The sequence below is a fragment of the Capra hircus genome, chromosome 7, assembly GCF_001704415.2.
Source record: "Capra hircus breed San Clemente chromosome 7, ASM170441v1, whole genome shotgun sequence".
Lineage (NCBI taxonomy): Eukaryota > Metazoa > Chordata > Mammalia > Artiodactyla > Bovidae > Capra > Capra hircus.
In genome coordinates, this window is record NC_030814.1 from 83,510,052 (window position 1) to 83,527,344 (window position 17,293).

The window sequence follows — 17,293 nt, forward strand, 5'->3', positions numbered from 1 at the left end:
CTTTGGATAGTTTTTTCTTCATTTTATTATGGTATTGATATAACAATATTTGAAGGATTTCTGTTAATTAAAGATTCCTCTGTTGAGCCCACTCTCAAACATTAGTAGTAGAAATACTTCTCTATAATAGGAGTTTTAATTAAGAACATATATTGAGAGTTTTTATATTATTAAGGCTTTTCCAGTATGACCTATTAATGATAATGGAATTATTTGGATTAAAAAATACTGTTCTTTACAATATAATTATTTGACAAACTGTATCCTAAGGAATCTTAATTTTATAATGTAGAATTCCATTTAATAAAAAGTGATATTTAGAAGTAAAATACACCTTCATTCTAGTTTCATTTTTGGATAGTTATTAGTATAAACTGAAAAAAATTATTTTCTTCAAAATACTAGGAAGCCCCTTATTTGTAGTTAAGGAAGTTTTAAAACCACTTCTTGTGTAAGAAATGGAAACTACTTGCAAGCTTGGGGTCAGTTCTTAGGTAATGTCTAAGAAGTGTCTATCATTATATATCAACAAGTCATAACATTACTTTTTGAAGTAACTTTTCATTTTCATTTATTTAATCTCATCATTCTTGATTTATGTCTCCTGTATGTCTTGATTTTTACTATTCATTGTATTTAAAAATAACAGGTTTTCATTTCTTCAGAAATGTTTTAGTGAACCATATAGACACCTCTTTATGAAACAAGAAGGCTTGTGTTCTCCCTCAGAGACAACCAGAGTCTGATACTTTGGGCCTCTGGACATCTTACAGCTAGAGTCATTGCTAACCAGGGAAGGGTGGTCGTTGAAGGAAGAAGTTATTATCCACCAAAGATAGCACTCCGGATAGAGTGCTCCCGAATCACTCCTGTGATTTTAGTAGCTTATGGCAGCCTTTATTTAAATTGCCTCCTCTTCTGTTTCCCCCTTAAACAGGGAGGGAGAATGGTTCAGTTCAGGTGTATAATATGATGTCTTGCACTTTCTCAAATGTTTTGCAGTTATGCTAAGAAAGAATCTGATCTTAATGGAGCCCAGATCAAGCTTCGAGAATATGAAGCAGCGCTGAATTCGAAAGATGCCGCTTTGGCAACAGCGCTTGGTGATAAGAAAAGTTTAGAGAGTGATTTGGAAGATCTGAAGGATCAGATCGCCCAGGTAAGTTAGACTCTGCTCTTGAGCTGTATTTTGCAGGTTAATGGCCCCATCTGTCTTGATTGTAAAACTTGATTTATGTTTTTTATCTTAAATTTATTGAGTTATTTTGGCCGGCGGTGGCGGGGTGGTGGTTACACCTGCAAGGATAGACCTGAGCTAGCTGGTATGTAAAGCACCCTCACCTCTCAGTCATTGTGTCTGGACTGTGCAGATCTTATATGCTGCCGTTCGTCCTCTCTGTTGTGCTTGTTGTGATCGTTCGTTTCTCGATCTCACAGCTTATTTCATTATTGTACCAAAATGTAGGGTAAAAAGAGAGAAGATGTCTTAATGGTGCTCTCCACACAGGAAAAAATGAAATTGGTAGCCAAAATCGTTCGTTTGAGTTTTGAAACGTAAGCCATAGTATCTCTTCATCCCCTGTTGCCGTTTACCGGATTTGAGGGCTGTTTTGAGGTGACACTCTGTGGGTGGGACCAGCAGTTGAACCCACACTTCTGTGATAAAGATGATCATGAGGGACTCTCATACATTGACAAATACATAGAAATTGCAATACTTGACCTGATTCAGTCCGTCGGTATCTATTAAATTCATTACTGAATGAATGCTGTATAATTTCATTAGTTCTTTTTCCTTCTGTTAGTTGGAAGCCTCTTTAGCTGCTGCGAAGAAACAGTTAGCAGATGAAACTTTACTTAAAGTGGATTTGGAGAATCGCTGTCAGAGCCTTACTGAGGACTTGGAGTTTCGTAAAAACATGTATGAGGAGGTAATTATGTATAATTTCTCTTCTTTAAGGAATGGAAGGATCCCCAAAGGCTTTGTTATAAACCATACATGTGAAAAAATGGGAAGGATTCTGTAGGCAAAGGATTTAAAGCACTGTTCCTAAAAAGGCTACATGTAAGAATTCAAGGTGTTATGGTAAATTTATAAGCTTTTACTTCATCTAGGGCTTCCCTGATAGCTCAGTTGGTAAAGAATCCACCTGCAATGCAGGAGACCCCGGTTTGATTCCTGGGTCAGGAAGATCCGCTGGAGAAGGGATAGGCTACCCACTCCAGTATTCTTGGACTTCCCTGGTGGCTCAGCTGATAAACAATCTGCCTGCAATGGAGGGGACCTGAAATTGATCCCTGGGTTGGGAAGATCCCTTGGAGGAGGGAACAGCCACCCACTCCAGTATTTTGGCCTAGAGAATTCCATGGACTGTATGGAAACTATATGGGGTCGCAAAGAATTGGACATGACTGAGCGACTTTCACTTGTGCAGTAATATAACTCAACTTACTTCATCTAACTTAAAAAGGTCTGGCCACAGCTGTTAATTAACTGTCAACCTCTTTAAGCATTTGTATTAGTGATATATTACTTCAAAACTTAGTATCTTAAAATCACAGACTTTTACTATCTTATAGTTTCTCAAGGTCAGGGATCTAAGAGCTGTTTAACTTGGATGTTGTCTTCAGGGTCTCATGAGGTTGCAGTCAGGCTTTCAGCCTGGTCTGGAGGGACACTTCAGAATTCATTCACAACTGTTGTCTGGAGATACCAGTTCAGCATTGGCTTCCTTATGTGTATATATTGGTCGCTTGGTCGTGCCCGCCTCTTTGCAACCCTACGGACTGTAGCCCACCAGGCTCTTCTGTTAGGGCTGCTCATGATGGGATTCCTCAAGAATGGATGATGAGAGAGAGAGAGAGCAAGGCAAGCTATATTGTCTTGTAGAGACTAAATCCCTAAGTGATGCACCGTCACTCCCCATCACACTGACGAACCACAATACAGTGTGGAAGGGGGCTCACACAGGAGATGAACATAGCAGTCATTGGGGGCTGGCTACCCACAGCGTTTATAGTTATAAAAAATATCTATCAGCCATAACTTCTGTGCTTCTGCCTTGAGGGGTAAAAGTAACAGCTGTTACCAGAAAAGACGTGTAGTGTAATACAGTTGAAGAAAGGCACATGTGTATTTTCTCAGAATTGAAGAGGGTTTGAGAACTTGCAGGTTAAAGAACATGCAGTTAAATACTTAAATGACTGTACAAAAAAGAGCTTCACGACCCAGGTAATCAGGATGGTGTGATCACTCACCTAGAGCCAGACATCCTGGAATGTGAAGTCAAGTGGGCCTTAGAAACCATCACTATAAATAAAACTAGAGGAGGTGATGGAATTCTAGTTGAGCTATTTCAAATCCTGAAAGATGATGCTGTGAAAGTGCTGCACTCAATATGTCAGCAAATTTGGAAAACTCAGCAGTGGACACGGGACTGGAAAAGGTCAGTTTTCATTCCAATCCCAAAGAAAGGTAATGCCAAAGAATGCTCAAACTACCGCACAATTGCACGCATCTCACATGCGGGTAAAGTAATGCTCAAAATTCTCCAAGCCAGGCTTCAGCAATACGTGAACTGTGAACTTCCAGATGTTCAAGCTGGATTTAGAAAAGGCAGAGAAACCAGAGATCAAATTGCCAACATCTGCTGGATCATGGAAAAAGCAAGAGAGTTCCAGAAAAACATCTATTTCTGCTTTACTGACTATGCCAAAGCCTTTGACTGTGTGGATCACAATAAACTGGAAAATTCCTCAGGAGATGGGAATACCAGACCACCTGACCTGCCTCTTGAGAAACCTATATGCAGGTGAGGAAGCAACAGTTAGAACTGGCCATGGAACAACAGACTGGTTTCAAATAGGAAAAGAAGTACGTCAAGGCTGTATATTGTCACCCTGCTTATTTAACTTATATGCAGAGTACATCATGAGAAATGATGGGCTGGAAGAAGCACAACCTGGAATCAAGATTACTGGGAGAAATATCAATAACCTCAGATATGCAGATGACACCACCCTTATGGCAGAAAGTGAAGAGGAACTAAAAAGCCTCTTGATGAAAGTGAAAGAGGAGAGTGAAAAAGTTGGCTTAAAGCTCAACATTCAGAAAACGAAGATCATGGCATCTGGTTCCCTCACTTCATGGCAAATAGATGGGGAAACAGTGGAAATGGTATCTGACTTTATTTTTCTGGGCTCCAAAATCACTGCGGATGGTAATTGCAGCCATGAAATTAAAAGATGCTTGCTCTTTGGAAGGAAAGTTATGACCAACCTAGATAGCATATTACAAAGGAGTGACATTACTTTTCCAACAGAGGTCCATCTAGTCAAGGCTATGGTTTTTCCTGTGGTCATGAATGGATGTGAGAGTTGGACTGTGAAGAAGGCTGAGCACCGAAGAATTGATGCTTTTGAACTGTGGTGTTGGAGAAGACTCTTGAGAGTCCCTTGGACTGCAGGGAGATCCAACTGGTCCATCCTAAAGGAGATCAGTCCTGGTTGTTCTTTGGAAGGACTGATGCCGAAGCTGAAACTCCAATACTTTGGCCACACCTCATGCAAAGAGTTGACTCCTTGGAAAAGACTCTGATGCTGGGAGGAATTGGGGGCAGGAGGAGAAGGGGACAACAGAGGATGAGATGGCTGGATGGCATCACCGACTAGATGGACGTGAATTTGAGTGAACTCTAGGAGTTGGCGATGAACAGGGAGGCCTGGCGTGCTGCGATTCATGGGGTTGCAAAGAGTTGGACGCGACTGAGCAACTGAACTGAACTGAACTGAACTGAATGTTAAAAATGGTGACTAACAATTTTAAAATAGGAATTTATTATAGAAGTTAAATAATTTTAGTTTGAGAAAAATAATTTAATAGAAATTGACTGTTTTTACTGGGTGTTGTGGGGACAAAGCGCACTCATTGGATAAGCAGCCAGACTTTGGACAGTTCTTGAGTCGGTTTCTTATTTAAAAATGAAAATCAGTTCCTGCTGTTTTTTTCCCCAAGAAGTGGTAAGGATCAAAGTAAAATACCATGTGTGAAAGCTCCTTATAAATTACAGTGACTGCTATCATATAATTATTTACTACAGTTCATAAATTGAAGTATCTTTATGTTGACTTACATTTTTGTTTCATTTTGTTAAAATTTCCCACGATCTATTGTTTCTTAATTTTGAAGCTGTGTGGATTCCTGCATCTTCAGACCAGAGGTTTAGAATTTTTTTCTTTGCAAGTCATTTATTTTATGTAAGATAAATACTAAGTGAAAAACAACATCATAAAAAGTAATAATTTGGTATTTTTAGTATGTTTGGGTAGCAACTTTGAATTTTGGGGTTTTGCCTTTTTGAGAATGAATTAAAAAAAATCTTCCTCATTTCTTTTTTTTTTCCCATGGAGCGTCAAATTCTATTCAGTAAATATACCTAGATTCCTTATTATGAACAGTTAAGGGGTAAGAGGAAGGGAGGCAGATGAAGGGCAAAATGGCTAGTAGGTACCTGATACTGGTTGAACGAAACCTTTTCATTTGCATATTTTTATGATTTAAGTAACATTCACTTCATATAGATATGAGCCCTAGGAGTCTAGTAGCAGAACTGGGATTTGATCCCTGGTTTTCTGATTCCATCCAGCTCATCTTCCTGTGGTTAAGAGAAAGATGAGGGACATGCACAGAACCACATGCTGGAAGAGGATGCAGAAACAAGAAGTTCTTATATCCCCCTCTTGTGGCCTCTTTAATTATTGCCATTAAAGACAGATCTATTGTATTTTCAGAGCTAGACGCTAGAATGGAAATTGTATTCTTGGACTTGTGTTCCTAGCCATTCTAGTTTGGATAATTCTTTAAAGCCTAATGTGAAGGATTATGCCTCTTATTTCTATTCTTTGATAGTGAATTGTCATATGTATTTGAAATAGAAAAGTAATATGGTCAATAAGATTGTGTATCAATTGATGTTGATACCTTAGCATCACCAGCTATTAGGATGAGTCATGTAAATTAGCTTGCTCTGTCTTAGTATGTCTAAGACAAGTTTTATTTTATGCATAAATCTTCTAGTTGAAGTTTTACTGATAAGTTTCTAACTTTTCATGTGGAATTTTTTTTCAGAGTTATTCTTAGTACTACTGTCAGTACAATTTAGAAAAATAATTACCTGCTATTCAATATACCTAGTTAGAATCCAGCCATTCCTTGCCTTTAGAGAAATAAATAGCTGTGCTACTGAAAATAAACATAAAATTCCTAGAGTCTGAGATGCCACCATTTCTGTCATTAGTTCTGTCTCAAAAATCTTCTCATTTGAAAATGAAGGCAAAAAATTGTCTATTCACATGCTTGTCAGGACAAACATGAGGAGGTTGGTGTGTAAAACTTCATATGGTCTTAATATCCGCCATGGTAAGTAACTTGGTTTTATGTCATTTTTTTCTTCCTAGGAGATTAATGAGACCAGAAGAAAGCATGAAACTCGCTTGGTAGAGGTGGATTCTGGGCGTCAAATTGAGTACGAGTACAAGCTGGCTCAAGCCCTTCATGAGATGAGAGAGCAACACGATGCCCAAGTCAAGCTGTACAAAGAAGAGCTAGAGCAGACTTACCATGCCAAAGTGAGCAGACTCTGCCCGGGATGGCTGTAAACACGTAAAGCTTTTGTTTCAGAGTCTCCCCGAGAGCATAACTTGATATTTGGTTTGTTCTAGTTTTATTAAATGAATTCCTGCGGTCTCCATGAATATAGAAAATTGATTTTTTTTAAGAAAGCAATTTTTTATAAAGTAAATGTTAACTAGAAATTAATCAGAGAAAGTAGGATTATTCCACTTTTACAAAAGGTATGGTCTTTAACCTCTTTGTCCAATTGATCATTCGTGTCAAGTTATATTAGTTAAACTCCAGCCAACTAAAAGTAAATTTTCATTCAGTAACAAGTATTAACGTTGTTGGACTGCGTCTAATTCTGACTGCCTGTCATCATTGTACATAGATTGTGACCACCACACTTTGGGCTGTTTTGAACAAAGGCCAAATGGACACTCTGATATTTCTTCCTCAGCCATTTAAAAAAGAATATAGAAACTTCTGTGTTACATTAGGAGACCATGCAAAAATTTATTAATTCACTGACTACAGGCTTTCATAGTAAATGATTTTACCCCAATGTGTTAAATATTACATGATTTGATTAAAAAGTTATTAGTGGAAGACTTAGAAATAAGCCATAGAGGTGTTGAAAATAATTTCCATTGCATGGCTTCAAATTGGTCATATTGCTTTTAATCCACTTTATGAAGTAGTAGTTGGCTGATGAGAGGGTGATCTTTTAATCCCTACATTTAGTTGTTCAGCCCTTACTTGGTGCTGGCACTGTGCTGGGCACTGAAGAAGCTAAGCTAAGGATGGGTCGGTCACGTAGACTCTGGTCTCAGAGGGAGTCAGCGAAGAGAAATACAGAAGACATACCTGAAGACAGGCAGGACAGAATGCTGTGGGCATTTGGGGGAATGGGCTATTGTTTGTAGCAGAGGAGCTCTTTTTTTGCTTCTGAAAGGAAGTATTTCTATTTGGTTGGAGATAATCTCTTAATTAGTGCTTTCTGTTTATTGTTTTATATTCTGTATCAGATTTGCTGGTTAGGGATATGTGATGCTTATTTTCCTGCAAACACCACCATGGCTAAATCCTGTTCAGTCTGCTTACTAGCAGCATTATCTGAGACATTAGACATATAATGGATGAAATATTTAAGCACTAAATTTTGGGTAAACCCACATATATCAGCATTGTTAAGCTCCCATGTTGGAAACTGAGCTGAAATAGCAGAAAAACTTCTAAGGTAATTCATAGCACATCAGCGAACTTCATGATGCTTTTCCTGTTTCATCAGCTAGTTACTGACAGGGCTTAGGTTTGAAATGAAATATCTTGAGGTGGTTCATACTTCCTCATTTGTTTGTTCTAATTCACTAGATAAGACTGACCGTGGTTTGCTTCTTTTCTTAGCTTGAAAATGCCAGGCTGTCATCAGAGATGAATACTTCTACTGTCAATAGCGCCAGAGAAGAACTGATGGAAAGTCGTATGAGAATTGAGAGCCTCTCATCTCAGCTTTCTAATCTACAGAAAGAGGTAACTAAGCTTCAGAGTTGTACTTGAAGGCCACCTCCACCACAGTAGCCCACCTGCTTGGCTCTTCCTGAAATCACTTTTCAGAGAGGATAGTATTTCCTTGAATTCTGGTTTCACAGTGCTCCCCAGGTTTTTTCTATTTCTCACTGCATAAGCATCCTCCTGGCAGAGACTGTTGTTCCTAACCTAGTAGATTATCTGGAGCTAAGGGAATTGCCCTTGAGGGAATGACCTGCTGGCTTATTCTCTGGACTTATCCCAGGACCCTGGTTTTCTGACCCAGCCAGCAGTCTGATCTCCACACAGTGCTCTTCCCGACGTATTCGTTTTCATCACATTTAGAAACTGTTATGAAGGAAAACCTGCGGAAGTTCTTTGTGGGTGGTAATTGCTTTGTGTTTCTAGACAAACTCCCTTGGTGCTTAGAATACTCAGTATCTTGGGAAGCAGCATCAGTTTGCATCTTGGCTAAGAATTTAGTGACTCATTCATTCATTGGCACACCTGTCTTGTGACTGTTGCTGGTGTGTTGATGGGTGCCTGGCAGTGTGTGATGGTGCACTCTAGGTGCTGCATAAGCAGGTGTGGACACTGCCTGAAATCGGGGTTTTGGTTCAAGGGTGATGCTGATATGCATGCAAAGTACATGTCCAACCATATAAGTGCAGGATATGTTGATAATCTGCTGCTCACCTCGATGACTTAGGCAGTAACTTCAGTTTTCTGTTTTCCTTAAGGGAGGAAATTATGTTGTTTTAAATTTTTCATATAAGAGTAGCCTTTTTATTCTTCATTAAATAAGCTTCTTTTTTAATATTTTGTTTTTAGTAGTATCCTTTTCTGATTACAAAACTGAAGACATTTATTGTAGGAATTTAGAAGACACCTTATTGTGTAAAACGAGGTGATATAAAAAGAACTTGATTAAAACAGAAGTTTTTACTTTGCTGTTATCATGTGTACTTCATTACTCACAACATACAATTAAAGAGCTGGAAGGACAAGGGCCTTTGAGTTCACTTAGTCTGACTATAGACCTTGGTGAGTTTAATGACCAGCCCAGAGACTGTAAGCTGACAAATGGGTTTCTTTCACTGTTCCCAGTTTTTCTCTTTATACCTTACTCTCTTCAAAGATTTTCTTTTTAAGAATTTAACCACCTTTTTTCCATTGCCCCATTTAATAGGTACCTTTCCAAAGATAGTCCTGTCTGTTTTTACTCTGAGTTGACATTTACTACTATTCTCCATTTAATAAATGTTATTCTGGTTATTCCCTCTCCCTCAGTTTTACATTTGCTTATCTTTTAGGAGGCTGGGGCAGGGGCTGATGCTTACTGCACTTGATTATGCTAGGTGTGGATGTTTTACAGGTGAGGCGAATAGCACTTGCCTGTGGTTAAATAGCCGTAGACTCTGAAATTTGGGAGCTGTGTCTTCTGACTCAGGTCCAGGGCTCTTTCCCTATTTGCCTGTTAGTTATGTTCCTGTCTTTGCAAGTTTCTTGGTTAACTTCAGGTTCAGTTCAGTTTAGTTCAGTCACGCCTGGCTCTTTGTGACCCCGTGGATTGTAGGACACCGGGCTTCCCTGTCCATCACCAATTCCCGGATCTTGCTCAAACTCATGTCTATCGAGTCAGTGATGCCATCCAACCATCTTATCCTCTGTCATCCCCTTCTCTGCCTGCCTTCCATCTTCCCCAGCATCAGTGTCTTTTCCAATGAGTCAGTTCTTCATATCAGGTTAGCAGCTCTTAAACAGTGTTAGGCAGGGCCCTTGGTGTTTTGAAGAGCTCCTTCCTTAGGAAATAGGAGAGGAGTGCCTGCTTCAGCCAGATAGTTTTAAATTTCTCTGTCAGGGGGGTGGAGAGTAATCCTTTCTGGTATCAAATTTTACGATAAATAATATATCTTGAGGGATATCTTCTTTGGTTGATAAATTTTAGCCTTAGATCATTAAAAAGAAAAAGGCATCTCTAAGTCTTTGTTTTGGAGTATTTGTTGTGGAGTCATCGATTTCATCATGCTGCATGTTAGGCCACAGAGTTTCCTCTTTGGTTATGTGACTCATGTTAATGAAGTAGTTCTTTAGTTTTACTTACAATTGATATAGCCTTTAAAATGGTGACTTAGAAAATATTTTTATGTAATATAGCAGCAGTGTTTTGTAATTAGGCATTTCATATATTGCTTACAGCTTTTCTTTCATTTCTATCTAGATTTTTCACTTTGGCCAGATTATTAAATTGGTCAGGGTCTGTTTAAGTTGCAGAATTTAGTGGCACTTTGAAGGCACCTTTATTTTTTGTTTTTCTAACACCCAAATTCTGGAAATTTCTGTGAGAGCTAGATTATAATAAACTGGTAAAATTAGGTATTTTAAAACAAAGAGAACCCGACCCCATTAGAAATGAGTAGTACAGTTTTAGAGTTTTGAGGCAGAATCTTACAGATACTAGTTGGACCGCTTCGTTTTCCTAATGGTACCAGTTTAGTGAGGTGTGTTATTTAGTGGCAGAATCAGGAAGAAGGATCTAGATCTCTCTCTCCTGTTTATTCTTTGTATTTCACTATGAAGCAGGTGTGGTGCGGTTATTTAAACTACATTTAAATATTTCTATTTAAAAATACAAAATGATTCAGAGTAACTTTAAAGCTTACTTATACCTAGATTTTGATTTTTCCCTCTTACAGAACCCTGTAACATCTAAGGTGGACAAATAGAGTACATTTTGGCCTTTACAGATCGAGGCTAAAAGTTTTCTCTGAATCTTGGGTGATTTATGTCTCTTCAGATTAGACATTGTCGCCAATCTGTCTCTCCCACCTGGTAAATAAAAATAAAGAGATTGATTGAAGAGGAGACATTTTACTTCCTTATTTTTAGGCTGTGCTGCATAAGAAAGCTTTGTTCCCTGACCCAGGATCAAACCTGTGCCCCCTTCAGTGGAAGCACGGAGTCCTGATCACTGGAGTGCCAGGAAATTCCCAGAGAACATACCTTTTACACTTAACTGTTCTTTATTTTGGAGGAAAGAAAATATAAGAACCCTGAGAAAGGGAAAAAATGGATTTCTCAGTTTATAGCCTTTTTTTTTTTTTTTTTTTGCAAATACAGTTAAATCCATGGTCTCTGAGGCAGGATTTTGTTTAGCCTCCCTCTTGAGATGAATGCTTGCTTCTGATATAGAATGTCCTGGATTTTAATTAATTCATTGGTTGATCATTTTTTAAATAACATTTTTATTTTGGCATAATTGTAAATTTGTAGGGAAGTTGGAAAGCTGGTACACACAGCTCCCTTAGCTCCCTCCCCTAGTCTTCCTTCTTTGTTAGCATCTTAGATGGCTGTGGTTCATTTGTCAAAACTGAGACATTGCCGTCCGTACATTACTGTCAGCTAGACTCTAGACGGTTTGGATTTTATCAGATTTTCTGTTACTGTTCTTTTTCTGTTTTATGGTACTCATGGATCTCCCTAGTCTCCTCTGGTCAGTGACAGTTTTTCAGACTTTCTTTGTTTTTCATGACCTTGACAGTCTTAAGAGCCGGCCAGGTATCCTGTAGGCTCTCCTCCATTCTTAAGTTAATCTGGTGCTTTTCTTATGATTAGCCTGGAGATAAGGATTTTAAGTGCCCTCTTGTTACATCATATCAGGGATTACGTGACATGCACATATCATTGATGGTGATAACCCTCATCATTGGCTAAGACACTGTTTGCCAGGTTTCCCAATTGTAAGTTGCTATTTTTGTGTTTCCCTAACTCTGTTTTTAGAAAGCAAGTCACCAAGTCCAGCCTGCCCTCAAGGATAAAGAGCAGGAATTATGTGTCACATTCTGAAGAGAGTATTTACCTTTATTAAATGGAATGCTTTTGTAAAGATTCATCTCTTCTTCCCCTGTTTGTGTATTTATTTGTCCATTCATTGGTTTCCGTCAGTATGGACTCATGAAAATCTTTTTATAATTTGTATTGTATTTGGATAATAGATTATTTTATTGGCTCAGATTGTTCCAGCTTTGGCTTTGAGGAGTTTTGTCAGATTGGCTACCATGTTCCCCCCTTTTTGGAGCACTTCTTTTTTTTATGGTTCTGTAATATGCTCCAGGCTTGTCGTGTATTTTCCCTATCTCAGCACTGGTATCAGCTATTTCTTTAGGGCGCTCTGGTTCTTTTTACTGGAGAATGGTATCTAGAAAGCAAGTTCTGGGCCCTGGGTATGCTCGTTGGTATTGGGGTGTCATTGTTTCTAGGCCTGCTTGTGGGCAGAGCTAGGTAAATGTGTATATGCTCACACATGTTTACATACTTATCTGTAATTGTATTTCTGTCCACTTGTATTTATATTAAGGTTACCACACATTTACACAGATGTCTGGGACTCTAACCCTGTACCACTGGGTTCACTTTAGGTTTCCTTCCTTGCTTATCTATAACTTCTCTCCCTGAGCGTAAGAAGCCTGGTTTCTACCTTCCCATTTCCTTATTTGTCCAGCCTCAGTATACATGTAAAGCAGTTTCAAATTATTTAACCTATACCCCTGGGTGAAATAAATTCGCTAGCTAGAGTGTAATGTTTCTGCACAGAATAGAGATCCTTTTTATCTTTAGCCTTCCAGATTTCACTTTTGCACAGTATGTGCCCTTTCCTTCCTGCTTTGATGCATAGGTACTTGTGATTTAAGGGCCTAAGCTCTACATCAGTCTTTTTGAGTTGATTACCTTGGTCATTTTCTGAGGAGATGAATTCTGTTTTGGAGACATGCAGATGAGTGATTACCTGGTGAACGACAGGTTTCTAAGATGAACCTTCTTGTGTAGGAAGTGTGATTTTTCATTTTTTTTTAATACCAAATATGAGGTTTCCATGTTTATAATAATATTTACAGCCTACACTATATCATATGGTGTTTGTATGCTGATGGAGTGTGGGAAAGCACACCGTTTCTGAAGTGGTAACTAGAATCCCTTTTGTTAAGTTTCTGAATTGTTCCAGTAGTTCCCCATAAGATACTCGGTTTCTTTTGTCAATGAGTTTTCTTGTCATTCTTTGCTTTCGTTACTTTATACTTTTGAGCTAAATGGTTTGTAGGGAGCCAGACGTTTTTGCTAAAACCACAGCTTAAAATTTTGTTTCATTTGGTCAAACAAAGAAAAATTATGTGTACATTTGATGAATGTCTTTTCCTAGCCTTTTTATAAGGCAAAACTTTCCTAAGAGTTGTATTTTGTATTGGAGGAATTTTGTTTTTTAATTTCTTAAAATAAAAATGTTCTTGCATTCTGGTGTTATGAGATTGGATTTGCTCCAGGTCAGGAAATGTTTTAAAATAGCTGTGCTAGTGCTGTGCTAATGTTGGAATGTTCCTAGAAAGTAAATGTGTTCCCTTGAACCTTCAGTCTAGAGCATGTTTGGAGAGGATTCAAGAGTTGGAGGACTTGCTTGCGAAAGAAAGAGACAACTCTCGCCGAATGCTGTCTGACAAAGAGAGAGAGATGGCGGAAATACGTGATCAGATGCAGCAACAGTTGAACGATTATGAGCAACTTCTTGATGTCAAGTTAGCGCTGGACATGGAAATCAGTGCTTATAGGAAACTCCTAGAAGGTGAAGAAGAGAGGTATGCAACTTGCTTGTCACTCTACCTCGTAGTCTATTTTTTGCCCCCACCCTTTCTATTTGAAGAAAAGTAAATAGGATTTTTTTTTGAAAACAATTAGGACAATTCTAAGTGTTTTCTCATTTTTTTTTTAATATCTAGGTGTAGAGGTAGGTAATAATAGATCTTCTACATCAACAACAGAAGATGTACAAGCAGTCTTAGTATTATTATTTTAAATGCTGAACTGTGAAAGGATACCGTTTCTCCTTTGGGATTTTAAATGTTTTGATAATTTAATATGCTGCAAAATGACTTCCAGGTGGCTCAGTGGTGAAGAGTCCCACTGCCAGTGCAGGAGCTGCAGAAGATGTGGGTTCAGCCCCTGGGTTGGGAGGATCCCCTGGAGGAGGAAGTGGCACCCCACTCCAGTATTCTTGCCTGGGAATCCCATGGGCAGGATCTTGGCAGGCTGCAGTCCATGGGGTCGCAGAGAGTCAGACCAGACTGAGCGCACATGCGGGCATGCTGCAAAACCCTAGATCTGCTGAAAGAGACTGTGTACTTTTCAAATATGGTTAGTGCGTAAATCCTTTAAAACCTTTTCCGAGAAAAAGTTCCAAAGGGAGAGTATCTCACTTAGAATAAACAGACATTTAATTTCAGTATTGCATACATTGTGATTGTAATTTTGTAAACAGAAAATACAGGTTTGAAGAAATTAAGGAGAGTATACTAAATGTAACAGTGGTTGTGGTAGGGTGATGGTAGTAGATGAGTTGTTCACCCCAACCTCTCACCACCCCCTCTCCCAGTTTTCCAAACTTCGTGCATTATGATTGTGGTCTTTTCTTAGCTAAAACATTCAGATAATAATTTTTAAAAAGAATGTTGATAGTGGGCATTGTAGCACAAATAAGTTTCTTTTTGTTAAGATGTACGTTGGCTTTGTCTAACAGATTGTCATTAATGCTGTGCTTTAGTAATGCATGTGCATTAAGATAGGAAGAGCATATGTGTTTCATAATTGGAGTGTTTTATTTCTCCCATGTAGATTGAAGCTCTCTCCAAGCCCTTCTTCCCGCGTGACAGTATCACGCGCATCTTCGAGTCGCAGCGTGCGTACCACCAGAGGAAAGCGGAAGAGGGTGGATGTGGAAGAATCCGAGGCCAGCAGTAGTGTCAGCATCTCTCATTCTGCCTCAGCCACTGGGAATGTTTGCATTGAAGAGATAGATGTTGATGGAAAATTTATCCGCTTGAAGAACACTTCGGAACAGGTGAAAACGCAGACCCCTTTTTGTCCAGAGAGGCTTTGATAATTGGGGGTTTGTCTTGCAATTGTAATAACTCCTCAGCCTTTATTTGGATTCAGTCATCTTCATGAAATAAGAGTTTCCCTCTCCTTTTTAACCCAAATTCATGAAGTGTAGCATAAACTTGAGTAGGAAAAGGAAGAGGGATGGTGCACTTAGTGGTTTAAAAATTTTATTCATTAGCTCTTCTTTAGAGAGCCAGGGATTTTTTTCACATCCGGTCATTTTGTCACCGTGGCCTTCCTAAGGATGAATTATTAATATTTCCTGTCCTAGCCAGAATTGTGAAGAAGATAGATTGTGTAGATATTCTTTCACAGCTGTTAGCTTTATGAAAGGTAGGAAATACGAGCCCAGACTCTGACACATGTTAGGAGTGTTTTTCTCTCTAAATAAATGAATGAACACTGTTGATTTAATATACACTAGGAATAGTATGAAGCCCAATCCTGAAATTATTTAAAAGTAAACATAAAATATTCATAGCAGGGAATCCTGAACTTTCAAGCTGGGGCCGTGAAGGGTTGTCAGATGACGCCAGAGGCAGGTACAGTGGAATGGATCGCACTTTCAGAAGCACGTTCAGGATTTGTGAAATGTCTGTAAAATCACTTTTCTCCTCAAAGCCATTAAAACTGTCTTGTGTGTGGATGAATAAATACTCTGGATGGGCAAAGGAGCGTTAGTGGTTCTGATGCAAAGCAGCACGGGCTCTAGGCCCTCTCAGTCACGACTTTAGAAATTGCAGGACAGAGGAGCCTCTGCTGCTCCATTGTAGTAGTTTGGCTGTGTTACAAGAGTCATTGCCGCCCTTTTTGGAGCTGTTCTGGAGCTGGCTCTCAGCCTCGTTTATTCCTGTCTTTGAGTAAGAGATGGATATAAATAAATTAGTGCAGCTAATTGCTTTAATACCCTGAACTGCTCCTTAGGAAGTTGGGCAGCTCTGGGCAGCCTACCGGCTAACATTGACACCCAGCGCTTGGGACTGGCTCATTATGTTATTAACCCTTTTTGAGCCTCTTATGCTTTAAAATAAGTATTAAATATGGGCACAAGTGGTACAGATGTGGAAGAAAAAGGGTGTATTTTCTTCCTTCTCTTTCCAGGCTTTATGTGTCTCTATTTAAAAAGCTTATGGTAGTCAAAAATTCGATGTGTGAAATGGTAGTTATTCAGCTAGGTGATGTTATAAGTTTAAATTATGCACGTAATCTAGCATTGAATATGACCATTTAGTTTGATTCCCATCTCTTTTCTTCCAATTTTGCCCTCTTTAAGATCACACACCTTAATAATTAAGATTGCAGCATTGTCAAAGTTTCTGTTTTGCTGAATGACAAAACCATGTTTTCTTTTTATAGTAGGGAAAATAGGAACCATGGGAAGACAGTCATAAAGTTGTCTTAGTTTAACTGCCTAAGAATTGATTTATTTGATTATTCCACAACTTTCTGTATATTTGAAGTGACCTTGATTTTTTTTTTTTTTTTCAATAGGACCAACCAATGGGAGGCTGGGAGATGATCAGAAAAATTGGAGACACATCAGTCAGTTACAAATATACCTCAAGATATGTGCTGAAGGCAGGCCAGACTGTTACAGTAAGTTAATTTAGTCATCGTTTAATTTCACGATCTCAACCAGTAATTGAAGTAATTGAAACCATTTTGGCTTAAAGAGACACATTTTAGATATGGGCATTAAAACGTTTTTGACATTATTAGGGAATTACAAGTGCTACCAAAGATGAAAAAATTCTGTGTTTTTGAGATGGTAATTGACTGTTAAAAGTGAAAGAATTGGCCTCTGAAATATTTTTGTCTACTCCAGTAGATATTATCAGCTGATTCCCCCCACCCCTCCCTGCTTGTCTCCCCACAAAAGAAAAACAAAACAAAAAAAGCTGCCTCTTGAGTGTTACCTGGTAGCCCAGTGTAATGCAGGAGATACTACTTGGCATAAAGAACTGTTAGGAGGTGATCTATTAATGCTGAGGTATGTCTTAAAACAGCAGTCTTTAGCCTTAGGTGAGGATCAGTATCATCTGAATAGTGTTTTGGTGTCTAGACTGGTGGTGTCTACCTCACTCTTAGTTACCATCTCAGATTGGGATAGGGACTTGTTTTAACAAAAGTTACTAGGGCTCCAAGATCAGTGTGGATGGTGACTGCAGCCATGAAATTAAAAGATGCTTGCTCCTTGGAAGAAGAGCTATGTCAAACCTAGAC

At 38.8% G+C, this 17,293-nt stretch overlaps 1 protein-coding gene across 1 annotated transcript in view; it reads left to right on the plus strand.

Moving 5' to 3' along the window:
• LMNB1 (lamin B1) overlaps positions 1 to 17,293 on the plus strand; it is a 54,509-nt gene that overhangs the window by 24,625 nt on the left and 12,591 nt on the right. Inside the window, exons 2-8 of the mRNA XM_005682690.3 lie at positions 1,003 to 1,159; positions 1,806 to 1,931; positions 6,457 to 6,627; positions 8,021 to 8,146; positions 13,550 to 13,770; positions 14,804 to 15,029; positions 16,562 to 16,666. Coding sequence (XP_005682747.2) covers positions 1,003 to 1,159; positions 1,806 to 1,931; positions 6,457 to 6,627; positions 8,021 to 8,146; positions 13,550 to 13,770; positions 14,804 to 15,029; positions 16,562 to 16,666 — 1,132 coding nt within the window. The remainder of the gene's footprint in view (positions 1 to 1,002; positions 1,160 to 1,805; positions 1,932 to 6,456; positions 6,628 to 8,020; positions 8,147 to 13,549; positions 13,771 to 14,803; positions 15,030 to 16,561; positions 16,667 to 17,293) is intronic.